This window comes from Dipodomys spectabilis, unplaced genomic scaffold (genome assembly GCF_019054845.1).
Source record: "Dipodomys spectabilis isolate Male_0828 unplaced genomic scaffold, ASM1905484v1 ptg000043l, whole genome shotgun sequence".
In the NCBI taxonomy this organism is placed as follows: Eukaryota; Metazoa; Chordata; class Mammalia; order Rodentia; family Heteromyidae; genus Dipodomys; species Dipodomys spectabilis.
In genome coordinates, this window is record NW_024870720.1 from 30337947 (window position 1) to 30365635 (window position 27689).

The 27689-nt window shown below is 44.9% G+C and overlaps 1 protein-coding gene across 1 annotated transcript in view; it reads left to right on the forward strand.

Annotated features, from left to right (window-relative positions):
* The first annotated feature begins 517 nt into the window (after positions 1-517).
* The window catches only part of Fam47e (family with sequence similarity 47 member E), a 40806-nt gene continuing 13634 nt past the window's right edge, over positions 518-27689 (forward strand). Inside the window, exons 1-6 of the mRNA XM_042678007.1 lie at positions 518-546; positions 2498-2849; positions 5443-5582; positions 13664-13811; positions 21454-21639; positions 27186-27341. Coding sequence (XP_042533941.1) covers positions 518-546; positions 2498-2849; positions 5443-5582; positions 13664-13811; positions 21454-21639; positions 27186-27341 — 1011 coding nt within the window. The remainder of the gene's footprint in view (positions 547-2497; positions 2850-5442; positions 5583-13663; positions 13812-21453; positions 21640-27185; positions 27342-27689) is intronic.

Here is a 27689-nt window from a genome sequence, read left to right on the forward strand (position 1 = left end):
CCCTGCTCTTGATTAGCTCAAGGCTGGCCGTCTAACACTTGAGCCACACCTCCGCTTCCGGTTCTTGCTAGTCAATTTTCAGATTTGTCTGCTGGGGCTGACCTCCAAACACGATTCTCAGATCTCAGCCTCCTGAGACCCTAGGATTACAGGCGTGAGCCACCAGCACCCCCCTTTCAGTAATTTTTTTTTAAAATTGAATCAAGAAGACCTGGTGCAGCTTATGGTCAATATGATCGTGTAGAAGATGCAGAGTAAAATCCAGGTGGACCGGGGCTTTCTCCCGGCCCTGCCAAGTGCTCCCCCCCATTCCCTTAGGTCACAGAAGGCAGGCGGCGCCCGGCTTGCTGCAGGGCGGACTGGGCAGGTCAGGGCAGCACCCGCTTGAGCGGTCTCCTAGCGACATGAGAGGCGGCGCAGAAACCGCCAGCCTCGGCCTGGCAGCGGTGGTGCAGCCGAGGGCACCAAGGCGGCGAGTCTCGGGTGGCGGCTGATCCAGCCCGGGAAGAGGCCCGCGATGCCTGAGGACATCAACTACAGGCCCAGGTGAGCGCGGCACGCGCGCGACCCGGGCGCATCCCGCAGGTGCCGCGCGGGGGCGCCGGGATCCCGGGCTTGCAGGGCTGGGATGGGGCTTGTTGGCTGCCTAGGACTCTTTCTTCCCCGCCCTCTGCGCCTGTGCGGAGATAATGAAGTGTGATAGCCAATGCTTCACCGTCCTCCTGGCAGAGTTATCCCCAACTCACCAAAGAGTACTCCCCCAGTCCAGAAGAGAAACTGAGTCCAGTCTGATGTGGAGGTTGCCCCAGCCTAGGCCTCAGCTCTCCTGCCTCCAGCCTACCTTTCTCCGGGTTGGCCTCAGACACCAATGGGCTTCGTGAATTCTCTGTCCAGTGTAAGGCATCTGTGAGCACCGGGAAGTTTTGGCCTTTCAGCTGGTGGCTCTGGCCAAGCAGAGCCCTTGGTGATGGTGGTGGTGATGGTGGTGGTGATGGTGGTGTGTGGGGGTGGGGGGGGTGGGGTGGGGGCCTGAGGTCCTGGGAATGCTGGCTGCCACTTTGAAGGGTTGGTGTCACAGACACCAGGCAGGAACAAGGCGCTATCTCGTTTTGCTGATGGCATGATGGCTTACTTGGAGACAGTTCAAAGGAGTGGCTGAGATGCTGAAGAATCCGGAGCTGCTGAAGTCTAGATTCAGGAAGGCCTGCGGCAAAGGCCAGGTTTCTTGGCTTGCTTGCTGACCTGAGACAATTTAGTTGTCCCTTCTGATCTCCTTAACTGTGAAATGGGGCGGATAGAATGAATCAGATTTATAGTCATTTTGAGGCCTGAAAGACACAGCCTTGTAAGCCTGTCAACAATACACAGTATGCACTATATTTATGTTAGCAATTAAGAACTCTTTAGGAGTGGGGAGCTGTTGGCTCATATCTATGATCCTAGCTACTCTTGAGGCTGAGATGTGATGATCTCAGAAGCCAGCCTAGAAAGAAAGTCTGTGAGACCCAACGCCAATAAACCAACAAAAAGCTAGAAGTAGAGCTGTGGTTCAAGTGGAAAAGTAAATCTTTAGGAGTTCTTTTGCCCCTTATTTAAAACCTTTATGTTTAGTGCTGGATGCTGTAGCTCAAGACTGTAATCCTAGCTACTTGGGAAACTAAGATCTTAAAGATTGTGTCTGAGGCTAGCTGGGCCTAGCAGTAAGCTCCCTTCTCTAGTTCATTACTCCCTGGTTTACAATCTCAGCTCTACTGCTTCTTATTAGGAAATCTTTGATGATGTTTTATTTATTTATTTATTTGCTGGTCGTGGGACCTGAACTCTGGGCCTGGGCGCTGTCCCTCAGCTCTTCAGCTCAAGGCCAGTGCCCTACCACTTGAGCCACAGCACCACTTCCAGCTTTTTCTGCTTATGTGGTGCTAAGGAATCGAACCCAGGGCCTCAGGCATGCAAGGCAAGCGCTCTACCACTGAGCCACCTTCCCAGCCCCTGTTTATTTTATTTTTGAACTTTTTTGTGCTTCAATTTTTTAAGCTATAAACAGAAACAATACTACTAGTACCTTCTTCATAGGTAAAACTTAAATAGAATATTTAATACTTGTCAAAACTCCATCCCTTCTTGGTTCTGGTACTGGGATTTGAACTTGGGGCCTGACAGCTGTTCCTTAGCTTTTTTTCCTTCAAGGCTAATGATCTACCACTGGAGCCACGGCTCCACTTCTGGCTTTTTTTTCTGGTTGACTGGAGATAAGAAGCTTCTAACTTTCTTGCCTGGTCTGACCTGCTTATGTAGATATGTCCTTCATGTCAAACACTTAGAGCAGTTATAAAGGAAGTTCTTCATTTATGTGAGCTATTATAATTTTTAATAAAACACCATGAGGACCAAGTGACAAATTTACCCTGATAGTCCCCTAGACTACTATTTTGCTACCTTTCACCTCCTGTGATCCATGTACCCACCCCCCCAATGTGACTGCTATGTTGTCTTCTAGGAAGAAAGAGCACCTGCCTTCCAAGTGTTTCACATGGCACAACAGGCTGAACAGCCAGCGCTGGGTGTTTCTGAGCGAGGGGCTGGAGGACTTCAAGAAAGTTTGTCCACCACACCGAGGTCTGACCACCACTCAGGGCCCCAGGGAAGGCTTTCTGCCCTGGATTCATCACCGAACCCCCAAACCAACCCCCAAGAAAAGGCAATATGAGTGGCCCACCAAAGCAGCCCTGTACTCCAAGGTGGCACTGGCCCCTCAGTCGCAGAAGACACTCATAGAGAACAGGGAAAGCCACCAAGCCACACATCCCCTGGCTCTCTACCCACACCTGGAGGAAGCTCTGCCTGCAGAGGTAATCCTCCCTTTGGCCTGAAGGGGGCGCTGCACTGGGCTCTGAACATCATTTTCTCTGGATGTCCAGGAAACACTTGGGAGAAAGGCGTGTTTATGAGGTGGAGGGATGGCCCTAGGGAGGGGGCTGTCACAGGGATGTAGGGCTGCCTTGCTTTCTCTGGCCCCAGGAAACACAGGCAGCTACATTCAGTTGCTCCATTTGCTTCCAGTGAAGCCATTGAATTGGCAAAAGTTCAGGAGCTCCTCAGTGTGCTTCACAGTGCTCCTTTCAGAGCAGGAAACTGACATCAGCCGCGGGTGAGGAGGTGTCTTTGAACACTCACTAGCTGAGAGACAGAGCCGAGGGGAACCTGGAAGTCACGTGGAAAAATCTACCCAATTGTCAAGGCTAGTTCTGGCATGTCACAATGTCCTGGGCTTCTGATGCTCAGCTCCGTAGTCCTTAGTGTATGTCTCTTGTCCTTATGGCATTCTGCGGGGATAGGGACAAAAGTGACAGGGTAGGTGCCAGCACTCTCTTTCAATGAACACATTTTGGCTTTCTCTGACAACAGCTCATACATTTGACCTCCACCGGCAGCCAACAAGTCTGAAATTGCATTTTGTAGTTGAGCACTGACGCTTTGAACAAAGCTCAGGTTGCATTAGAGTTCAGGAAAAGGGCAGGAGGGATAGAGCAGGGAATTAGCAGCCCAGCTCCACTTCAGCAGCCCATTTGTGCTTGGTGCTGTCTTCTCTTGCGTCAGCTTTGCTCAAATGTGTCCTCCTTGCAGAAGCCTGTGTGCAGTACCACTGGCCTTCTACCTGCTCCTCTGCCTTTACCATCTTCCACTTCACATCAGGGCCCTTGTCACCTCTGCCCCCTCCCCACTGGGGCAAAAACTCTAGGAAGGAGGGGGGCTCTATGAGCACCTAACCCCAGGACTGTTTGAGGCCTGAGAAAGCATTTGGTACATGATGGGACAGACAAGTATGCTTCTTGAATTCAGGTAATTGAATTCAGCTATAAATGGTTTTGAATGAATGAATGACGTGATCGGTGGCAGACAAGCTTATAGAAAAGATGGCTGGATTGCTGACCAGTTGCCAGAAATCTGGGGCTTTCTTTCCTTCACATCTCCTATAGGCCATGGCCATGATATGGCAGAGAGCAGGGACATGCATGGAGCTATGGCTTTCATTTCCATGCCTGACTTCTCAAAGCAGGAGTGCTGCTGATTTTCTTTTGAAGCAGGACCTCTGTGTGTGTGTGGTGTGGTGTGTGTGTATGGTGTGTGTGTGTGTGTGTGTATGGTGTGTGTGTGTGGTGTGTGTATGTGTGTGTGCGGTGTGTGTGTGATGTGTGTGGTGTGTGCGTGGTGTGTGCGTGGTGTGTGCATGTGGTGTGTGCATGTGGTGTGTGTGGTGTGTGTGTGTATGTGGTGTGTGATGTGCGTGTATGGTGTGTGGTGTGTGTGTGTGGTGCGTGTGTGATGTGTGTATGTGTGTGTGTGGTGTGTGGTGTGTGTGTGGTATGTATGTGTGGTGTGTGTGTGTGTGGTGTGTGTGTGGTGTGTATGGTGTGTGTGTGTGGTGTGGTGTGGTGTGTGTATGTGTGTGTGCGCGCGCGCGTGCCCGCGCTACTGCTAGAGTTTGAACCCAGGGCCTTTTGTTCTCACAGAGCTTTGTCACTCAAGGCTGGTACTCTAACCCTTGAGCCACACCTTCCCTTTTTGCTGTTTAATTAGAGATAAGAATATCTCAGATTTGTTTGCCCAGGCTAACTCTGAATATAATTCTCAGCTCTCAGTCCACAGGTATGATCCACCAGCACCTGGTTTAGGGCTTTTTTTTTTTTTTTTTTTTCCCCAGTTGTGGCCTGAAGTCTGGGCGCTGTCCCTCAGCTCTTCAGATCAAGGCTAGCGCTCTACCACTTGAGCCACAGCACCACTTCTGGCTTTTTCTGCTAGGTGGTGCTGAGGAATTGAACCCAGGGCCTCATGCATGCATGGCAAGCACTCTACCACTGAGCCACCTTCCCAGCCCTGGGCCTTTTTTTTTTTTATGGTATTGACATATAGTAAGTGCTATTCACTTAGCAACCCTAGCAGAAAAGGAGCACCTCTTTTTTTTTTTTTTTTTTTCTTCTCTTGCTGGAAAGTCCATAGCCTAATTTCCATGGATCTGATATGATCCCAGATATTCCTAAGCCATGCAGTGGGTGTGAGGTCTGGCCTGCCTCTGGATGAGGTTTGGTCAAATGAGACCAGAGGGTAGAGGGAGAAATGTTCTTCCCAGGAGGAGGGGTAGATGGTGGACTGTCAGAATCCATAGATGTCTAAGAGATACATTTCACCCAGTGGGGTGGGGACCAGGTAGGCCTGTCTACATATATACTTGTCTAGAGGAACTCTGCACAAAGCCAGGACACCTCATGTTCAGTGGGGCAGAGCTTCTCCCAAAACCCAGCACAGGTGAGGCATGGAAGTTGGTGAATGACATTGACGAACGGCGAGGGAAACAAAGCAGCAAGTGGGTCTGTGTTGCTTTAGCCCGGTGTCTTTTTCCAGCCCAAGTTTTTTCCTCTTGGTAAAGCTGTTTTCTGTTTGCAGCTCTTATTAAAGGTGCTGGAAGTGCTTGATCCTGAGAGGAAGCTGCAGGAAACCTGGGCTTATTGTCAGGATGCCAGGGAAAGGATGGAGGAACCCACAAAACTCTTTTTAAAACCTTCTACCCAAATGGACCCAGCACTGTGAGTGTTCTTTTTTTTTTTTTTTTTTTGGTCGGTCGTGGGGCTTGAACTCTGGGCTTGGGTGCCGTGCCTCAGCTCTTCAGCTCAAGGCGAGCACTCTACTGCTTGAGCCACAGTGCCACTTCCGGTTTTCTAGTGGTTTATTGGAGATAAGAGTATCACGGACTTTCCTGCCCGGGCTGGCTTTGAACCGGGATCCTCAGATCTCAGCCTCCTGAGTAGCTAGGATTACAGGCGTGAGCCACCAGTGCCCAGCCTGTGAGTGTTCTTAATGCCTTGCTCCTGGCTATTATGTAGGAGCATTATAGAATTTCCTTCTCCTCATCTTCAGAATAATATTAAAGAAAAAAAAAAAGAAAAGTAGGGGTTTGTTCTGAATGTTACTTATTTGTTAAATGGATTCTATTTATCTCGGAACAGAGCAATATAGGTGCTCATTTGAATCTGGTTAGGCAGGAAAGGAACTGCAGAAGATCTCTTAAATTGGTATAGAATATGTCTTGAATAATTTATGGGAGAAACCCATTTATTCAATAGTGGTTGGTTGGCAGTAGTTGGTTGGATAATCACAAAAAAATTAAAATACAAGGAAATACAGAAAATGACACATATATAATTGAAATATTTAATTTTATTTATCCTAAAGCATACGTACTTGGAAGTTTTTTCCTTTTTCTGGAACTAGGGTTTGAAGTCAGGATCTTCTGCTTTCCTGGCTGGTACTCCACCACTTGAACTACATCTCCAGTTTTTTTTTTTTTTTTTTCTGGTTATTTTGGAGATGGAGTCTGTTGGACTTCTCTGCCAGCCCTGGCTTTGAATCTCTACATGGCCAGGTCTCAGCCTTCTGAGTAGCTAGGATTATAGGAGTGAGTCACCAGTACCTGGCTCACTTGCTAGTTTTTAATTGGAAGCCTTGAGGGTCTACTGCTTGGAGCTTCTGTTCACCTTTCTTGCATAAAGCACACCAATAAAGTCCCCTTCTCTGGATATTTCCAAAGCCCTGTGCTTAGTAGAAGCATCTCTGTTTTATAGCACAGTCTTGTTTTCAAATTCACATATTATTTAAATAGTATAAATGCCGGGTATAAATAGAGTTAACTTTTGGGGTGTTGCAGAATGGGGAGAGCTAGAAAGTAGCTTAACTGTAGTACCCTGAATGAAAGTTGATAGGAGCAGGACTCAGGTCAGCTTTTTGGGAAGGGCTCTGCAGAGCTTTATGAGTCACATGATCTGTCTACATGGAGGTGAACTAAAAGAAAATCCACTCTATTAAATTACACATGCTGGGTCTGGGAAGGTGGCTCAGTGGTAGAGTGCTTGCCTTGCATACCTGAGGCCCTGGGTTCGATTCCTCAGCACCACACAAGCAAAAAGAAAAAAAGCTGGAAGTGGTGCTGTGGCTCAAGTGGTAGAGCGCTAGCCTTGAACTGAAGAGCTGAGGGACAGTACCCAGGCCCAGAGTTCAGGCCCCACGACTGGACCCCCCCCAAAAAAATTAAGTAAATAAATAAATTACACATGCTTACCAGGCACCAGTGCTCATACCTCTAACTGTAGCTATTTAGGAGGTTGGAGATCTGAGGACTGTTGTTTGAAACCAGTCCAGGCAGGACAATTTATATACAATTAACCACCAAGAAGCCAGAAGTGGAGTTGTGGTTCAAGTGGTAGAATGCTACCCTTGAGCAAAAAGGCCAAGTGAGAGCGAGAGGACCTGAGTTCAAGCCTCAGTATCAGCACACACACACACACACACACACACACACACGATTAAATTATATGTGCTTGGTGAGAACTAAGGAGACAGAACTCTTTTGTAGTGACATTCCTGCCCTTTCAGTGTGCTTCCTGGTAAACTTGGGGAGAACAGCTGCTCATTTCAGTTTTAGTTTTGCATTGAAGGCAAGAGGCTAGGTAAAGCATGAGTTCCTCTATTCCTCCGCTTTAGGGGGTATCTGCCGCAGTCCAGTCTGTAGGGGAGGGATAGGAGAGTTCATAGTGTTGGGGTTTTAGGTAACAATTGTCTTGAACCTACAGCCAACTCTACAACATAGCTGTTGCTAGTGACAAAAGTGACATTTTGGCTGGGTGTCGGTGGCTCAGACCTGTAATCTTAGCTTCTCAGGAGGTTGAGATCTGAGGATTACAGTTCAAAGCCAGCCCGGGCAGGAGAGTCCATGAGACTCTTATCTCCAATAAACTACTCAGAAAAATCTGGAAATGTTGCTGTGGTAGAGTGCTAGCCTTGAGCACAGAGAGGCTCAGGGACAGAGCCCAGACCCTGAGCTCAAGTTCCAGGACCAGGAAAAAAAAAGGGACACTTTGGCTTTGTGTTCATTCTTTTTTTTCAAGTTGCCTCCAACCTAGGTGAGGAAGAGAGAGGAATGTTTAATGTAGAGATCTGTGGTTAATAAATACCTACATATACATATATAATATGTAATATATTAATACATTTATATATGTGTATGTATATGTGATCCTCCTTTAACCTTTGGCAGTTTCTTTGGTTAAGCCTACAAAAATCTCCAAGGCAAGAAGTTACAAATGAATGGGTTATCTGTTAAAAGAGGAGAGTATTCATATATTAATGAATTATGTCACAACATAAATGTGTACTTATGTAATGGTAAGGTTTTTTTATTATATTTTTATTGTAAAGATACTGTACAGAGGGGTTATAGTTACATGGGTAAGGTAATGAGTACATTTCCTCTTGAACATTGTTACCTCCTCCTTTGTTTTTCCCCAGCCATCCCTTTCCTCCCCTCCCCAACTCCTCCTTTCTTTTCCCCACCCTCCAACCCCTGAAGTTGTAGAGTTCGTTTTGAACATAGTGTCTTGTACATCTCATTGTTACAATGAGTCAGCCTGTATCCTTGTTTGAACATTTTCTTATTTCCCTTCCCCAAATTAGGAAAATGTATATACAAGATGCAGGACACCGGAATCAAATCAGTGAAAACAGTGGTGGTTATACCATGGGGGAAGAACAAATGAAAAAAAAAATCACACAGTACATTATAAGTCCATTAAAAACAGCAACAAAGATAAAAATCTCTTGTGTTTCTATCTTCGGGTTCATTTCCCTTCGCACCATCTTGTATGGCCATATGTGCATAGCTTTTTTTTTTTGGGTCTGGTCATGGGGGCCTGAACTTTGGGCCTGGGCGCTGTCCCTCAGCTCTTCAGCTCAAGGCTAGCGCTCTACCACTTGAGCCATGCTGCCACTTCCAGCTTTTTTTTTCTTTTTTTGCTTATGTGGTGCTGAGGAATCGAACCCAGGGCCTCAGGCATGCAAGGCAAGCACTCTACCACTGAGCCACCTTCCCAGCCCTCTGTAAGACCTTTTTTTTTGAACTCTGGGCCTGGCTACTGTCCTTCAGCTCTTCAGCTCAAGGCTAGTGCTCTAACACTTGAGCCACAGCACCACTTCCGGCTTTTTTTTTCCTTCTGCTTATGTGGTACTGAGGAATTGAACCCAGGGCCTCATACATGCAAGGCAAGCACTCTACCACTGAGCCACCTTCCCAGCCCTATGTGCATAGCTTTTGACCTTTTCTACCTGTCCGGTAAGATTCTCCTTAGACATATACTAGTTATTGCAAATAAGGGAAACCATGGGACCCATGTTTCTTTGGGTCTGGCTTACTTCACTCAGTATAATTTTTTTCCAAGGATCTAGCTTTACTTTTCTACAGTGTTTAACCAATTTTGCCAGCACCATTTATTGAAGAGGCTGTCTTTCTTCTATTCTATTTTTCAGCTTCCTAGTTGAAGATTAGGTGGCTATAGATCTGTAGGTTCATTTCTGGGTCTTCAGTCCTATTCCATTGGTCTTCAGGTCTGTTCTTGTGCCAATACTAAGCTGTTTTGATTACTATGGCTTTGTAGTAGAGTTTGAAATTTGGTATTGATATTCCTCCAGCACTGTTCTTTCTGTTAAAGATTGTTTTTGCTACTCAGGGTCTTTTATTGTTCCATATGAATTTTTTAGATTGCTTCTTCTATTTCATTGACGAATGAGGTTGGGATATTGATAGGTATCACATTGAATTTTCAGGTAGCCTTTGGCAGTATTGCCATTTTCACAATGTTGCTCCTCCCAATCCAGGAGTCTGGGAGGTTTTTCTACTTCCTTAGTTTTGCTTTAGTTTCCTTTTTCAGGCTTCTAAACTTTTCGTCATAGGGGCTGGGAAGGTGGCTAAGTGGCTAAGTAGAGCGCTTGCCTTGCATGCATGAGACCCTGGATTTGATTCCTCAGTACCACATAGGAAAAGTTGGAAATGGTGCTGTGGTTCAAGTGGTAGAGCATTAGCCTTGAGCTGAAGAGCTGAGGGACAGCGCCCAGGCCCAGAGTTCAGGCCTCACGACTGGCCAAAAAATAAAAATAAAATAATTTTTTTTTTTTTTTTTTTTTGGTCATAGAGGTCTTTCACTTCTTTAGTTATCTCCTATATCTTTTTTTGTGTCTGGGGCTATTACAAAAGGAGTTGCTTTCCTGATTTCAGCAGCACTCTTCTCCTTGTTGGCACAGAAGAGCCATTGGTTTTTGAGGGATAATTTTATACCCTGCTACTTTGCCAAAGTTTCAAATCAGCTCGAGTAACTTGGGAGTGGAGTCCATGTGGTTCTTTAAATACAAGATCATGTCATCTGCAAAGACGGGGAGTTTTACTTCATCTTTCCCTATTTGGATCCCCATTATGTCTGCATCTTGACTTATTGCTGTAGCTAGGCATTCTAATACTAGATTGAAGAGAAGTGGAGAGAGTGGACAACCTTGTCTTGTTTCTGAATTGAGAAGAAATGGCTTTAGCTTTTTGCCACTAAGTATAATGCTGGCTGTAGGTTTGTCATATACAGCCTTTATTATATTGAGGAATGTTCCATGGATTCCTAATTTTTCCAGAGTTTTCATCATAAAGTGGTGTTAGATCTTGTCAGATGCTTTTTATGCATCTATTGAGATAACCATGTGGTTCTTATCCTTGCTCCTGTTGATGTGATGAATAATATTAATTGATTTGCATATATTGAACCAGCTTTGCATCCCTCAAATGAATCCTGTTTGATCATAGTGTATGATTTTTTTTGTTGAATTGTTGAAGTCAATAGGCCAGAATTTTATTCAGAAGTTTTGAATTGATGTTCATCAAAGAAATGGGTCTATAGTTCTCTTTCTTTGATGAGTCCCTGCCTGGTTTTGGGATGAGGGTTATGATGGCTTCATAGAAAGAGTTTGGTAGTAACTTTCACTTTCAATTTCATTGAAAAGTTGGAGGAGTATTGGTGTGAGTTCTGCTTTGAAGGTCTTGAAGAATTAAGCTGTAAATCCATCCAGTCCTGGATGGGAGGGCTCTTATTGCTGCTTCTATTTCGATGCTTGATATGGGTCTGTTAAGTTGATTTAAAGCATCTTGGTTTAGTTTGGGAATGTCAATATTTGCTTGGGGCTGGGAAGGTGGCTCAGTGGTAGAGCGCTTGCCTTGCATGCTCGAGGCCCTGGGTTCGATTCCTCAGTACCACATAAGCAAAAAAAAAGAAAAAAGCCGGAAGTGGCACTCTGGCTCAAGTGGTAGAGCGCTAGCCTTGAGCTGAAGAGCTGAGGGACAGCGCCCAGGCCCAGAGTTCAGGCCCCACGACCGGACCCAAAAAAAAAAAAAATTTGCTAGAAATTCTTCCATTTCTTCCAGATTCTCAAACTTATGAGCATAAAGGTTTGAGAAATATACCCTTATTATGTTCTGAATCTTGGTTGTTTCTGTGGTGATGCTTTGTAATGGTAAGTTTTTTCTGTATTAGTCTCCTTTGATTGCTGTACAAACAACACAAACGTGCTGGCTTAAAATTTTATTATGTCTCAGCTCTGGAAGTCAGAAGGCTGAACTCAGTATCACTGAGCTGAAATCAGAGTTGGCAGAGCCATCTTTCCTTCAGAATATCTAGGGGAGAATTAATTACTCACCTCCTCCAGCTCCTGATGGCTGCTCACATTCCTTGGCTTGTAGCCACAGCACTCCAGTCATCAGGCCCAGCAACTTTATGTCACTGTCTGCTCTGTCTTCATATTGCTTTCCCCATCTTTGTGGTCTTCCTCTGCCTCTTTCCTATGAGGACACTTAGAACCTCATTGAAGGCCCACTTAAATAATCCAAGGTAATCTCCCCATCTCAAAAGCTTTAACTAAATCATACCTGCAAAGACTCTTTCCAAATAAAGGAACACTTAGAGTTCCAAGGATTAGCGCTTGATCTCTCTGGCAGCCATTATGGGCCTACTACAGCATGAGGTAATACCTCTCTTCTCCATCACATAGTCTCTCCTTACCTTAGGATAAAATCCCTTTTAAAAGTGTCAGTCCTTCCAACCTCACTCTTTCTTTCTTTTTTTTTTTTTTGGGGGGGGGGCCCGGTCGTAGGGCCTGAACTCTGGGCCTGGGCGCTGTCCCTCAGCTCTTCAGCTCAAAGCGAGGCGCTCTACCACTTGAGCTACAGCGCCACTTCCGGTTTTCTGGTGGTTTTATTGGAGATAGGAGTCTCACGGTCTCTCCTGCCCGGGCTGGCTTTGAACCGCGATCCTCAGATCTCAGCCTCCTGAGTAGCTAGGATTACAGGTGTGAGCCACCAGCGCCCGGCTGATGTTCAACTTTTACTTGGTTGAATTGAAGTTTTGCAAAACTTTATTTAGGATGTCTTGAACTGTGATCCTCTTGATTGCCACCTCTGAGTTTAGCTGGGATTACAGACACTAGCCATCATGCCTAACCCTAAATGGAACTTTGATTTCTTCCTGAAATCTATTTCTCGTTCTGTCTTTCCTTGCTCAGTAAATAGCAACTCCATTCTTTCAGTTGGTCTTAGAACAATCTGACCACAGATTGTAATGATTTTGTGTTTGTAGCCTAAGGTCTAACCTCTCTACTACTAGTAGTCCATTCCAAGATACCAGCATCTTCTGCCTGGATTATTCTAGTAGCTTACTAACTGATTATGGCCTCCACCCTGGCTCTCCTCTTTTAAGTCTACTTGTCATTTGCTAAAATACTTAAATAGTGCCATTCTTGTGCTCAAATTTTTCCCATTGCTTCCTTATTCTGACTAAAAACCCCAGTATCCTCTCTCCAAGTATACTGGACTACAGTTGTGAGCCATTGTGCTGGCTTCAGAATTTAGAAATGGTATATTTTCCTCTAAATCTATAAAATAGCATTTATCAAATAAAAAAAAGAAATGGTAAATTTTATGAGTATACTGGCAGACAAATTGATCTAAGGTGTGTGTGTGTGTGTGTGTGTGTGTGTGTGTCTATGTGTCTGTGTGTGTCTGTGTGTGCCAGTTATAGGTCTTGAACTCAGGGCCTGGGTACTGTCCTTGAGATTCTTGTACTCAAAGGTAGTGCTCTACCACTTGAGCCACAGCTCCACTTCTGGCTATTTGGTAGTTTAGAGGAGGTAAGAGTCTAATACACTGTCCTGCCTAGACTGGCTTTGAACTGTGATCCTCAGATCTCAGCCTCCTGAGTAGCTAAAAATACAGACATGAGACTTTGATGCCTGGCTCTAAGTTTTTTAAAAAGCCATTATTTGAGGAAGCTAAATATAGTGACGTGTAATGAATTTGTGCTCACTGGAGAAAATAGACTGGGAAGTGGAGACAGAGGAAATATAAAGAAAGAGTAATGAGGAACCTTTTGCTATAGTCCAGAGGGAAAAAAATTCTAAAACCAGCAAGTGCAAGTGGCTCACACTTATAATCCTAGCTGCAGAGGAAGCTGAGATTAGAGGACTGCCATGCCTGACTTGTTTGTTAAGATAGGGTTTTGCTAACCTTTGGCCTGGACTGGCTTTAACCTTCAAGCCTCCTATTTTCTGCCTCCAAAGTACTGGATTTAGAGATAAGTGTCAATGTACCCAAACCAGAATATAATCTTTGAAAAATTAAAATACAGTTTGTAAAGGTTTGTAAGAGACTGCTAGAAATATTTGCTTTAAGATCTCCTTTTTCCAGGGTATGGATTGGAATCTACCTCAGTTCATTGTGTTTCATATTGTAACTTTGTACTGTCATCACTTTTAGTTCCAACAAGGCTCCCGTGTTGCTTCCAGGACAGTGGCTTTATAAAGAAAAGCCACATGAAATGGATTTGGTCCATGAAGACGGTCCTCGTGTTCACAAAAACGTCCTCAGAGGCGTCAGAGACTTCTGCAACTGGACTACAACTTTGGTAAGTTACTAGCAGTACATCTACCTGCTATTGAAAGTCAAGCTCAAAAGTGGTTAAAAAAAAACAACAGTGCATGAATAAAATCAGTTGAATCATCAGAGTCATGAAAGAATTAGTTGCTTCCATCACTTATAATAGAAATGTTTCTAGTGGATGAAATTTCTGGAAAGTTTGCAAGCTTGAAGCTAGTTTGAATATTTGATTGTATCTTATAACATGGTTGCTTCATATTTTAATTTTCTTTCTTTCTTTCTTTCTTTCCTCCTTCCTTCCTTTCCTCCTTCCTTCTTTCCCTCCCTCCCTCCCTCGCTCCCTTCCTTCCTCCCTTCCTCCCTCCCTCTCTCTCTCTCTTTCTTTCTTTCTTTCTTCCTGTAGTGGGGTTTGAACTCAGGACCTTGTACTTGCCAAAAATGGTGATTTACCACTTGAGCCACACCTCCATCCCTTTATAGTATAATTTTCTATGTTACTACTATGTTACTTTTTCCTACTCCAATTCATGTTTATCAGTTTACTTAGCTATAAATACCTAGGCAGCTATGCTTTTGGTTTAGTTGTCCAATCTTTTCCTTGCCCTTTTTTCAAACGGATTATCTATCTATCTATCTATCTATCTGTCTATCTATCTATCTGTCTATCTATCTATCTGTCTGTCTGTCTGTCTATCTGTCTATCTGTCTGTCTGTCTATCTGTCTACCTACCTAGATATCTATTATCTATCTATTTTTGCTGGTACCAGAGTTTGAACTCAGGGCCTCAAGCTTGCTCAGCTTGCTCAGCTGCCAGTGCTCTGCCACTTTAGCCGCACCTTCGGCTCACTTCTAAGAAACCATTTGGTTACTTTTTCCTGTTTCTGAATCTCCTAGATGTTTAGGTTCCTCATGCTGTTTCTTGATTTAAGAACTTCTGACAGGGGCTGGGAAGGAGGCTCAGTGGTAGAGAGCTAGCCTTGCATGCATGAGGCCCTGGGTTCGATTCCTTAGCACCACATAAGCAGGAAAAAAAAAGCCAGAAGTGGCACTGTGGCTCAAGTGGTAGAGTACTAGCTTTGAGCTGACGAGCTGAGGGACAGCGCCCAGGCCCAGAGTTCAGGCCCACGATCAGACCTCCCCACCCCCCCCAAAAAAGAACTTCTGACATTTATGTATACCTCACATTGGTGTATCAGTTTTAGTCAATAGACTGCACTTTAGACACCAATAGAGTTCACACTGGTTTAAAGGACAAAATGGAGTTACCCAGAAGTATTAGGAGACTCAGGCACAGGGGTGGATACAGGTGTTGAAATATTTTTAAGGACTGTCCCTAGCTCTTGTTGACCAATCTCTCAAGGTCTTTTCCTGAGAAATGTCATAAAACCTAGTCAGTAAAATCTTCCTGCCTTCCAATTCTTTCCCCCAGCCCTCTCCTTCCTTCTTTCCTTCCCTTCCCCTATCTTCTCCTCCTTTTCCTCCCCTCCTCCTCACCCTAAGTGGAAAGAGTGAGATTCTGTCAGTATTCAGCCATATCACAGGGGACAGTTAGACTATAGATTGGATGCTCTTAGTGTGTCCGTCTCTACCCCCACCAACTTCGGCTGGCAAAGGAAGTGGGGAGGGTTATGTGTCACTCACGTACAACACATGGCTGACAAAGATAGCCTCCTTCAATGGGGCTCATGGACATTGCCATGTCTACGGGAGTCTGGAAAATACCTTTAGAGGTATCACGGAGAGCAGTCCTGGACATGGCCATTTGACTGTGATGTCATGCAATGTTGTTGTTATTATTGTTGTTTTAACTGAGCCAAAAGAGCTGAGTTTTATTGACAGAGGAATAAACGCAGAATTCTCACAAAGACAGCCCAGCTGAGCTCCTTGGTCTAGGGATTTTGTGAAAGCTTTGACATATTAGATGATCTGTCCTCCCCTTGCTGGTGGACTAACTCTTTGCTAAGGGCCACCAGGCTAGTCATGATACCTTTAAACCTGTTCTTTAAGATTGATTTATCTGAAATATAAGTCTTGACATTCTTGTTTATTTCCTTTTGATTATTAATTAATTTATTTATTTATTGTTGGTCGTGGGGCTTGAACTCTGGGGCTGGGTCCTGTCCTTCAGCTCTTCAGCTCAACACAAGCACTCTACCACTTGAGCCACAGCACCACTTCCGGTTTTGTAGTGGTTAATTGGAGATAAGAGTGTCACAGACTTTCTTGCCCCAGCTGGCTTTGAACCTCGATCCTCAGATCTCAGCCTCCTGAGATTATAGGTGCCACCAGTGCCCAGCCTTCTTTTTATTATTTATTTATGTATATTGTTACTATGAAGATGATATACAGAGGAATTACAGTTCCATAAGACAGAATTTTTTTTGAACAATATCACCCTTCCCTTGCTCTCTCCCAGTTTTCCCCTCCTGTCCCCACCCACAAGTTGAATAGTTCATTTTCAACATAGTGTCTAGGGGCTGGGAAGGTGGCTCAGTGGTAGAGCACTTGCCTTGCATGCCTGAGACCCTGGGTTCCATTCCTCAGCACCACATAAGCAAAAAGAAAAAAGCCAGAAGTGGCGCTGTGGCTCAAGTGGTAGAGCGCTAGCCTTGAGCTGAAGAGCTGAGGGACAGCGCCCAGGCCCAGAGTTCAGGCACCATGACCAGACCCCCCCTCAAAAAAAAGAAAAAAAAGAAAAAATATAGTGTCTAGTAAGTATCACTGCTGCACTGGCTTACCCTTTGTCCCTACATTTTTTTTGTCATGGGGCTTGAACTCAAGAGGCTGGGTGCTGTCCCTGAGCTCTCTCACTCAAAGGTAGTGCTCTACCACTTTGAGTCACAGTTCCACTTTTAGGATTTTTATAATATCATGGAGCCTCCAACCTCCCTGTGACCTCCTCCTAATCTTGCCTAACCAGTTTTCCCTGGCAAAGTAGTTCTGGCTACTTCTTGATAGCTTGGGGCTTCAAATGTGACAATTAGTCAGGATATTCTCCAGAGCATTTATCTAGGGGTCCTGGGACTTTTGTTGGAGAAAGTCATTTTCATTACCATATACAGATTCATTTATTTTAGGCTAAGGAAACAAACTTGGTGAAAACATTAGCAATGTAAGTACCAATAAGGAGGTGGGGAATTTGTGCTTCTCTGCATTTATAGAAATCTATAGAATCTATAGGAAACAGGCTAGGTACCAGTGGCGCATGCCTGTAATCGTAAGTACTCAGGAGCCTGAGATCTGAAGATTGTAGCTAGAAGTGAGCTTAGGCAGGAAAGTCTATGAGACTCTTATCTCCAATAAACTACTTTTTTAAAAAAGTTGGAAATTGAGGTGTGGCTCAAGTGGTAGAGTGTTATCTTTTAACAAAAATATCAGGTATAGGGGAGGGAAGGGATAGGGAGAAAACAATAAGGGAGAGGGGTAACAATGCTCAACAAGAAATGTACTCATTCCCTTACTCCTGTAACTGTAACCCCTCTGTACAGCATCTTAACAATAAAATAATTTTTTTTAAAAGAAAGAAATAAAAAAAAATCAGGTATAGTGCCCAGGCCCTGACTTCAAGCCCCAGGACTGACACAAACATGAAAGAAAGGAAAGAAAGAAAAATAAAAGAGAAAGGAAGGAAGGAAGGAAGGAAGGAAGAAAGAAAGAAAGAAAGAAAGAGAAAGAAAGAAGAAAGAAAACAAAAGAAAGACAGGGTGGGCTAGAAATGTGGCTTAGCAGTAGAATGCTTGCTAGCATGCATGAAGCCCTGGATTCCATTCCTCAGTACCACATACACAGAAAAAGCCAAAAGTGGCACTGTGGCTTAAGTGGTAGAGTGCTAGCCTTGAGCACAAGCAGCTCAGGGACAGTGCCCAGGCCCTGAGTTCAAGCCCCAGGACTGGAAAAAATATATAGAAAAGAAAAAGAAAAGAAGGAAAGAAGAAGGGAGGAAGGAAAGAGGGAGGGAGGGAGGGAGGGAAAGAAGGAAGCAAGGAAGGAAGAAAGGAAGGAAGGAAGGAATGTGAGTGTATGTTTCTATCCAGATGGAGGGTAAACAGACCTTGGCATCAGGCATCACCACACTTTGGGTTTATCTCCTCTCAGCATCTAGACTTTAGCGATTTTAGAAAGGGAAACGAGGAAATATACAACTGAGGGGCCCATCAGCTGCACTGGACATTGATGGAAACGAACTAAGCAACTCAAGGGAGGGAATGAGAAGGAAAGAGGGAAGAGCTTACACTAGGTAAAAGGAAAGAAATGTACATATCACCCCATGATATAGAAATAGTTGTATTGTCAAAGCTCATAGAATTCACAAACATTATAGACCATGATAATGACAGAGGTGGGGGGGGGGGGTTCAGAACATCTTGCCTCTGCTCTCTCTTGCTCCTCCTAGTGTCCATAGCCTTCCCATGATCCTAGAGAGGAATTGCAGGTGGGACCTGATTAACCAATCAGATCACAACCCAGAGTTTAAGAATTCTTAAACTTAGAGCTGCTGGGTCAGACAGAGGCTGAAAGACAAAAGACACAGGTACAGAGAGAGCACATGAAGAAAAAAGGATGAAGACTTGATGAACAAACACCGTGATGGACAGGCAGAGCAACAGTGGCGGCAGCAGACGTTGAGCTAAACACTGCTCTGCTGAATAAAGTTCTTCACACCTATCCTTCATTGTCCCAAACTTCATTTGTTGAAATTCCTCAGACAAGAACCTGAGCAGACTCAGCCCTGGAAGCTCAGCAGCCCTGGCAGTGATGTTGCATCCCTGGCAGGCATTGTCTGATACTGAGCTACAGTGCTAAACAGGCGTTGCCTGCTACAGGGATGCAACCCTAGTGGTCGCTGCTAGCTGCTGAGCCGGAAAGGTTGTGTGAACTCTGCCTGCCACAAGCAACAACAAAATAGCCTTTATTCATGAGGTACTCTGAAATGCTTTTCAAATGTGGATCATAGAGATCTGGGAAGCTCTCATCCATCTGTGGGTTTGATTTACTTTTCACTGAAGATCGACAATGTTAGCCATTGTTAATGCCTTTAGTCTATCTTTGTAGAGAAATGTTTATTTTCATGTATTTGTCCATTTTTTATTTTTTCACATTTTTATTAAAATCAAATAGCTGTAGAAAGAAAGAAAGAAAAGAAAAAAAGAAAGAACAAAAAGAAAAGAAAGAAAGAAAGAGAGAAAGAGTGAAAGAAGGGCAATCATTAGTGACTCCTTGGAATTTGGCAACATCCCCTCCTGTATGAAAGAGTTTTTTTCCCAGCTACTTGTGTGGTCCCTTGTTACTAGGATAAGCTTTGTCCCAGTAGGTCTCTCCAGACTGCGGAGATGTGATGTCCCAACTGGTCTGATCTCACGTTGGAGGAGGGTGGCAGGTGGCAGTGGGTGCCAGTAAGACTCTTTTTGTGCAAATTTAGCCAACAGAGAGATGAACAGAAATAGCTCCTAAAAGCAGGGCTCACCTAAAGTCCATACAGTTTAGAAAGCTGGGGGAAAGTAAAGGAAGGGGTGACATTGTCCCCTCTCCCCAAAAAAGAAATGTCCTCACTACCTAACTTACAAAATGGCAGCCCTCTGTACAATACCACCATAATAACAATAAAATTATATTTTGAAAAAGTTTGTAAAGCTAACCAGGTTTGACAAAGAAGTACTTGTAAGAGCCAGCATCTTGGGGCCTGACCACAAATGCTCCAATGAGGGACCCACTCTGCTACGATAACAGAATTAGAGAGTCATGGTAATTTTTTTTTTTCCTGTCGGTCGTGGGTCCTGAACTCTGGGCCTGGGCGCTGTCCTTCAGCTTTTCAGCTCAAGGCTAGCACTCTACCCCTTGAGCCACAGTGCCACTTCCGGTTTTCTAGTGTTTTTTTTTTTTTTAATTTTATTTTTTTATTGTGAAAATACTGTACAGAGGGGTTACAATTACATGGGCAAGATAATGAGTACATTTCTTTCTTTTTTTTTTTTGCCAGTCATGGGGCCTGAACTCAGTCTGGGTGCTGCCCCTCAGCTCTTCAGCTCAAGGCTAGTGCTCTCCCACTGGAGCCACAAGCGCCACTTCCAGCTTTTTCTGTTTATGTGGTGCTGAGGAATCGAACCCAGGGCCTCATGCATGCAAAGCAAGCACTGTACCACTGAGCCACCTTCCCAGCCATGAGTACATTTCTTATCAAGCATTGTAGCCTCCTCCTTTGTTTCCCCTTCCCATCCCTTCCCATCCTCCCCCCGCCCCCCCCCAATCCTCCTGGCTAACACCCCCCCCCACCCCCGCACCAAAGTTGTAAAGTTCATTTTCGACATAACGACAACGACTTGTACATCTCATTGTTGCAATGAGTCCACCTGTATCCCTATTTAAACGATTTGTTTTTCCCCTTCCCCTCCATCATCAAATGTCCCCTCCCCGACATCAAATATAGTGAAAGCAGGGGTTATACTGTGGGGGAGGTTCTAGTGGTTTATTGGAGATAAGAGTCTCATGGTCTTTCCTTCCCGGGATGGCTTTGAACCGTGATCCTCAGATCTCAGCCTCCTGAGTAGCCAGGATTACAGGCGTGAGCCACCACGTGAGCCACCGGCGCCCGGCTGGTAAATATTTCTTAACAGATAGTAATTAGTTAAACAACCTAGTTATTTCCATTGCATGCATCATTTTAGTAATTCAGATTACCAGCACAAGACCACAAAGTTTTTCCTCATTACAATGAGAAAACCATGCTGGGCACCAGTGGTGCCCTTAGTCACAGATATAAAAAGACCCATAATCCTAGCTAATCAGGAAGCTGAAATCTGAGATTGCAATTTGAAGCCAGCCCAGTAAGATTCTTATATCCAATTAACCACCAGAAAACCAGAAGTGGCACTTTGGCTCAAAGTGGTAGCTCAGGGACAATGCCCAGGCCTTGAGTTCAAGTCCTACAACTGATCCAAAAAAGTCAGAAGGGGAGACATGGCTCAAGTGGTAGAACACCTGCTTAGCATGTGTGAGACTGTGAGTTCAAGCTCTAGTACTGAAAAAAGAAAGAAAGAAAGGAAAGAAAGAAAGAAAGGAAAGAAAAAGAAGAGAAGGAAGGAGGGGAAGGAAGAAGGGAAGGAAGGAAAAGAAGGAAGGAAATAAAGGAAAGGATATTAGAAGGTGTGACTGTGAGCAAAGTACATTATATGCATGTGTAGGAATGTCATAATGAAACTTCATGATTAATAAAAAGAGAGGAGAAAGTGTTTGCTTCTGATTAAGTAGGCTTTACTTTCCTGCTCTGAACTGTCTGTTGAGGTACTGACAATGCCCTCCACTCTCCAAGTACTTCCTTTATGTTTGGTTAGTTTTGTGCCAGTCCTGGAGGCTTGAACTGAGGGCCTCAGTGATGTCTCTTAGCTCAAGGCTAGCACTCTACTACTTGAACCACAGCTCCATTTCCAGCTTTTTTTGGTGCTTAATTGGAGAGAAGAGCATTATGGACTTTCTTGCCTGGGCTGGCCTTGAACCATGAGTCTTAAATCTCAGCTTCCTGAGTAGCTAGGATCACAGGCATGAGTCACCTGCACCTGGGCTCCAAGTACTTACCTGCAGTACATGCTGCCCCCACCTCGCGCTGCCCCCCCCCCCCCCACGCCATGACAGAGGAATCCATTTGTACTCAGTGCAGGTACTGTGGCTCTTCCAGGGAATTCCGGACATCCATGAAGAGTTCATCCTGCAACAATTTGAACTTAAGAGCAAACAGAGCTGCGATGTGCTCCACACGACCAGGCTAAACCAGGTTCCTCTGGAGCCAAAGAAGTACAAGAACCTGCAGGACACAGGATTCTTCCAGAAACCAGATCAGAAGAGGAAATTCCAGAAACCCCAGGTGACTGCAGAAGGGAGCCTATTGAGAAAATCTAAGCTAATTAATTCAGATGCTTTAAAGCCCTAAATATCCCTGAATTCTGCTCCTGCTCCTGTGCCAACCCCAGCAGCATTGAATGCCAGCAACTCACCATCCACAGAGCCCTCCAGGTGTTTCTAGCTTCTTCTGCCATCTTCTCTAAGCTCTGTGTGTGTGTGTGTGTGTGTGCGCGCGCGCATGCACGCAGACACACACCCACACCCACCCACACACACACACACACACAGGGGCACACACTCAGCAGCCCTCTGAGCAAAGGAGGATGTGATTGTGATATGTTTTCTAAGTGACTGAAAATGGAGGCAATTCTGTTCACAGCCCAGATGTCACTGTCTTAGAGGTACTACAAGCGTGTGCTCTCTGTGCAGGTAACTCTCTTTTTTCTATTAGTATGTGCTGTAAACTTTAGGTGGCTTGGTCTCCCTGGAATCCTCAGTTCAGAGAATCCCCTGGGCTCTTGCCAGTCTTCCTTGCTGTGTGTGATCTGGAATCTCTTGCCAGGCAGTGAGCTGGCTGCAATTATGGCACTTACCTTGTTTGTTGCTGGTCCCTGAGGGATCATCAGCTTTTGTTCCCTGACATCCAGGATCTTGAAAAACATTGGTTTTTTTTTTTTCCTTATTGGTTTTCTTCTTTCCTTTTTCAGATGTTTTAGGTGAGAGGGTCAATTCAGTCCCTCATGTAGAAATAGAAATTCCCATCTTAATTTTTCTCCTTTATGTAGAATTCTCAGAACTGTGGTCCTCTGCTTTTTGCTTATTCTTTTTTTTTTGAGAGTGGGGTCCAGTTGTAGGGCCTGAACTCTGGGCCTGGGCGCTATCCCTCAGCTCTTCAGCTCAAGGCTAGCGCTCTACCACTTGAGCCACAGCTCCACTTCTGGCTTTTTTCTTTTTGCTTATGTGGTGCTGAGGAATCGAACCCAGGGCCTCATGCATGCAAGGCAAGCGCTCTACCACTGAGCCACCTTCCCAGCCCCTTTGCTTATTCTTTAAAGGCCAGCTTTCCTGCTATCTTAGCTGTGTTGAGTGAGTCCTGTCTGAAGTTGCCATCTTCCCAAGTGATGTCCAGTATGCTTTCAGACATAGAGCATATGCTAATCTCTCCACACAGAGATTTTTTTCCCCAGGTTCCCTTATTGACATTAATTTGTTCTAAATTCTAATGCACTCTTTGCTCTAGCTTAGCATATTTCTCTTTGCTCTGTATATCCATTCCCCCACCAAACATTGGTGAGCATCCATGTGTCCAAAGTGCTGGGCGCAAACCACACAGTAATGATCCTTCACGACCATCCCAGGAGACCACATGGAGGCAGGCAGGCACAGGAGAAAGATCATTCTAAGGTTTATTAGAGGGGCCATGTCTGCTGGGAGAGGGAGCACGTGTCCCTATTCAAGTGGCAGGTGGTTCTGGGTCAGGTAGTGAGGTGGGTGCATGCGCAGGTGGGTCTGGGTGGAGAGAGGGAGGGGCCAGCTGTATTGCAGGAACTCTAGGGCAGGGAGGAGCTCAGGTCTAGGTGGAGCTGAGGACTAAAGGTGGGGATTATACTAGCACACACAAAGCTAGGAGACAGCTTCTGGGGTCAATAGGAAAATGACTAATGGTGGCAATTCCACCAGGCATGAGATGGGGCCATTCTAATAAAGACTTTATCTTCCTTAGAAAAAAAAATCTGTGTGTGTGTGTGTGTGGTGTGTGTGTGTGTGTGAGAGAGAGTACTGAAGCTTGAACCCAGGACCTAGGCACTGTCCCTTAGCCTTTTTGATCAAGGCTGACACTCTCTCACTTGAACCACAGCTCCACTTCCAGCTCTTTGGTGATTAATTGGAGATAAGAGTCTTATGGACTTTTCTGCCTGGGATCCTAAGATCTCAGCTTCCTGTGTAGCTAGGGTATCAGACATGAGCAGGTCCAATAAAGACTTTGGAGAAGAAATCTTTTATGCTGAATCTTGATAGCTCAGCAGTTAGCCAGCAACAGTACATGTTCCAGAACCCAGTTCTTCAGTGTAGCACTAATACCAATACTGGTTTTCTCCCCTCCTTTCACTCCTTCTCTCTTTTCTTTTCTTCTCTCCTTCCTTTAATTCAGTGGTTCTCAGACAAGGGATATTTTGCCCTTTTCCCTCCTCTTAAGACATCTGACAATATGTGGTAGTGGCATTTTTGATGGTCACAACTTGGGGTACTGCTGATGTGTTTTGGATAGATGCCAGGAATCCTACTAAATGTCTTACCAGGCATAGGTGAGCCATTTCCCCCTAATCCTGAATATCAATAGTGCCAAAGTTAAAAAGCCTGATTTTAATTTAACAAATATTTATTGAAAAACTATTTTATCTAGATCCTGAGAGATATAACAGAGGACAACCTTCAAAGCTTGTATTTTACAGGATGAGAGGAGATGCAGGCAAAGATTCAGAAGATATATAGTAGATTATTGGTGATAAACATCATTCAGGAAAAGTGAGGCTGCCAGGCACAGGTGGCTCATGCCTGTAATCAATCTTAGCTCCTGAAGAGGCTGAGATTTGAGGATCAGGGTTCAAAGCCAGGCTGGGCAGGAAAGTCTGTGAGACTCCTATCTCTAATAAACAACCAGAAAACTGGAAGTGGTACTGTGTGGCTCAAGTAGTAGAGCTCTTTCCTTGAGCTGAAGAGCTGATGGACAGGACTCAGGCCCAGAGTTCAAGCCTCAGGACCAACAATGCATAAATATACATGCATGCATGCATGCATGCATGCATACATACATACATACATACATGCGCACATACGTACGTAAGTACATAAGTAAATAAAAAGAAAAGTGAGGCAAAGGCTGGGATGTGGCTTAGTGGTAGAGCCCTTGCCTAGCATGCATGAAGGCCTGGGTTCAATTCCTCAATACCACATAAACAGGAAAAAAAAGCTGACTGTGGCTCAAGTGGTAGAGTGCTAGCCTTGAGCAAATTAAGTTCAGGGATAGTGCCCAGAACCTGAGTTCAAGCCCCAGGACTGGCAAGAAAGAAAGAAAGGAAAGAAAGAAAGAAGGAAGGAAGGAAAGAAGGAAGAAAGGAAGCAAAGACAGAAAGAAAAAGGAAAAGAGAAAGAAAAAGAAGGAAGGAAAGCATGGAAGGGAGGAAGGAAGGAAGGGAGAAAGAAAGAAAGAAAGAAGAAAGAGAAAGAAAAAGAAAGGAAAGAAAGAAGAAAGAAAAGTGAGGCAAAGGCTGGGAAGGTGGCTCAGTGGTAGAGCGCTTGCCTTGTAAGCATGAGGCCCTGGGTTCGATTCCTCAGCACCACATAAGCAGAAAAAGCTGGAAGTGGCGCTGTGGCTCAAGTGGTAGAGCGCTAGCCTTGTGCTGAAGAGCTGAGGGACAGCGCCCAGGCCCAGAGTTCAGGCTCATGACCGACAAAAAGAAAGAAAGAGAAAAAGAGAGAAAGAAAGAAAGAAAGAGAGAAAGAAAGGAAAGAGAGAAAGAAAGAAAGGAAAGAGAGACAGAGAGAAAGAAAGAAAGAGAGAAAGCAAGAAAGAAAAAAGAAAGAAAGAAAGGAAAGAAAGAGAAAGAAGAGTGAGGCACGCAGGTCACGGGTGGCTCATGCCTATCATCCTAGCTACTTAGGAGGCTGAGAACTGAGGACAACAGTTTGAAGGCAGTCCAGGCAGAACTGTGAGACTGTTATCTTCAGTAAACTATCAGTCAGAAATGGAGCTGTGGCTCAAGTGGTAGAACACTAGCCTTGAGCAAAAGAAGTCCAGGGACAGAATCTAGGCAGGAGGGTTGGGGGGTGGGGGAGAGAGAGAGGAGGGAAGGAAGGAAAGAAAAGAAAAGAAAGGAAAAAAGAAAAAATTGAGACCAGAAACTGGGCACTGGGACTCATGCCTTTAATCCTAGCTACCTGGAGGCTGACATCTGAGGATTGCGAAGCCTGCCCAGGCAGAAAAGTATGAGACTCTTCTCTCCAATTAACCACCAAAATGCTGGGAGTGGATGTGTCACAGAGAGCCAGCCATGAGTGAGAAAGCTAAGAGGGAGGCCCCCAGTCCTTAAGTTCAAGCCATAGTACTGGCACACTCACACACACACACACACACACACACACACACACACAGGACAGAAGGAAAAGGAAAGTGCAAAGGACATGAAATAGGTGAATGTGTGTCTCTTGAGGAAGCACTTCTCAGCGGAAGCAGCAGCCACTGCAAAGCACTAGGGAGTGTGGCGTGTGCGCAGGCACAGCAAGGCGTTGTGCGCTTGCAACACTGTGTGCAGCACAGCTCTGTGCTCCATGGCCTTCTCTGTGTTTTGAATAGACATATCTGATGGAACTCCTGAACATCCCCTACAATCATGACTCCATAGTTTAAATGTGAGAGAGAGGAGACCAGGAGAACTGTGGCTTCCCCCAAGAGTTAAGTCCCCTTTGTGAAGAGACAACCTGTGGGTGCTGGAGCCACAGCATCAGGCTAAGGACCAACAAGAGGCTCCCTTTACAGTCTGGGTGTGCTATTGAGGGTGTCTAAGAGTTCCTCCTCCTCGTCTCTCTTCTCATTATAGACACAAATGGATGCATTGAAATTTGTGTATTAGCAGGTGCTAGTGGCTCACGCCTGTAATCCTAGCTACTCAGGAGGCTGAGATCTGAGGATTGTAGGTTGAAGTCAGCCCTGGAAAGTCCATGAGACTCATCTCCAATTAACCACTAGGAACTGGAAGTGGAGCTATGGCTCAAAGTGACAAAGCACCAGCCTTGAGCAAAGGAGCTCAGGGACAGTGCCCAAGCTCTGAGTTCAAGCCCCATGACTGACAAAAAAAAAAAAAAAAAAGGAAATAGTGTACTTGTAAGGCAGAGCATAGTACTGGGCCTAGAATAAGTCAATATTTTGATTGGCTGAGATATGTAGCTGATTTATGGCTGTTTTACTATAACCTCCCCTGTAATTTTTTTTTTTTTGGTCCGGTCGTGGGGCCTGAACTCTGGGCCTGGGCGCTATCCCTCAGCTCTTCAGCTCAAGGCTAGCACTCTACCACTTGAGCCACAGCGCCACTTCCAGCTTTTTCAGCTTGTGTGGTGCTGAGGCCTCATGCATGTGAAGTAAGCACTCTACCACTGAGCCACCTTCCCAGCCCCTCCCCTGTAATCTTTGATGCTGTGTGGGAGGTACTCTCTCATGAAGCGTTTCAGCATCTCACCCACGGACTGGCCCCTGCTATGGGGAGGAAGCCTGGATTTGAACCTAGGTCTGTTTAAAGCCAAAAACCATATTCTTGACCATTGTATTATTTTCATAATTATGTATATTTTTATGTGTCTTTTTGCAAAACCAAAGCCTGTGGAAACTTTATGACATTCTTTAGCAGGGACTAAAAATCATAATAACCATTTTTATAAGCTGGACCTTAGATTTTTACTGAAATAACCAATCAAGAAAAACATCAACATCAACAACAAAACATCATAAACATTAAAACAATACCATCAACAACAACATAACTACGGACCCTGGGATTTTGTTGCTTTCTGCAGAAATCTCCTAAAGCAAAGTGGGTGAAGATGCGCTATGGAGCCTGGTACCTGCACACCAACTTGTGGAAAAAGCTAAGAGCTGATGAACCCTTGCTGGACCCCAAGGTCTACTGTAAGGCACAAGATGAGCGGCTGAGAAGGGACCTTGAGCAGCAGGTGTGTATGTATGCTGGGATCTGATCATCTAGACTGACCTCTGTATCCTATACATTACCTCTGAGGTAATAGGGGCTCCCCAAGTCTTACAGACTGCACCTCGAACTCAGAAACATGATAGGCCAGTGACATTGTGGGGGAGGAGTAATTAGCAGGACTTGAAATCTGGCTTTCTGGTGAACTCCGTGTCTCTAAAGATGAGATTGCCACTCATGGTACTTTACCATCCCATAGATACTTGCTCCAAGGGCAGGTGAGCTGGTAGGATCAGCTCAGTGCTTAGATAGGATGTCATAATTACCCGCTTATTGTGGGGGTAATTAATGGGAATCCTATTTTCTATCAGCA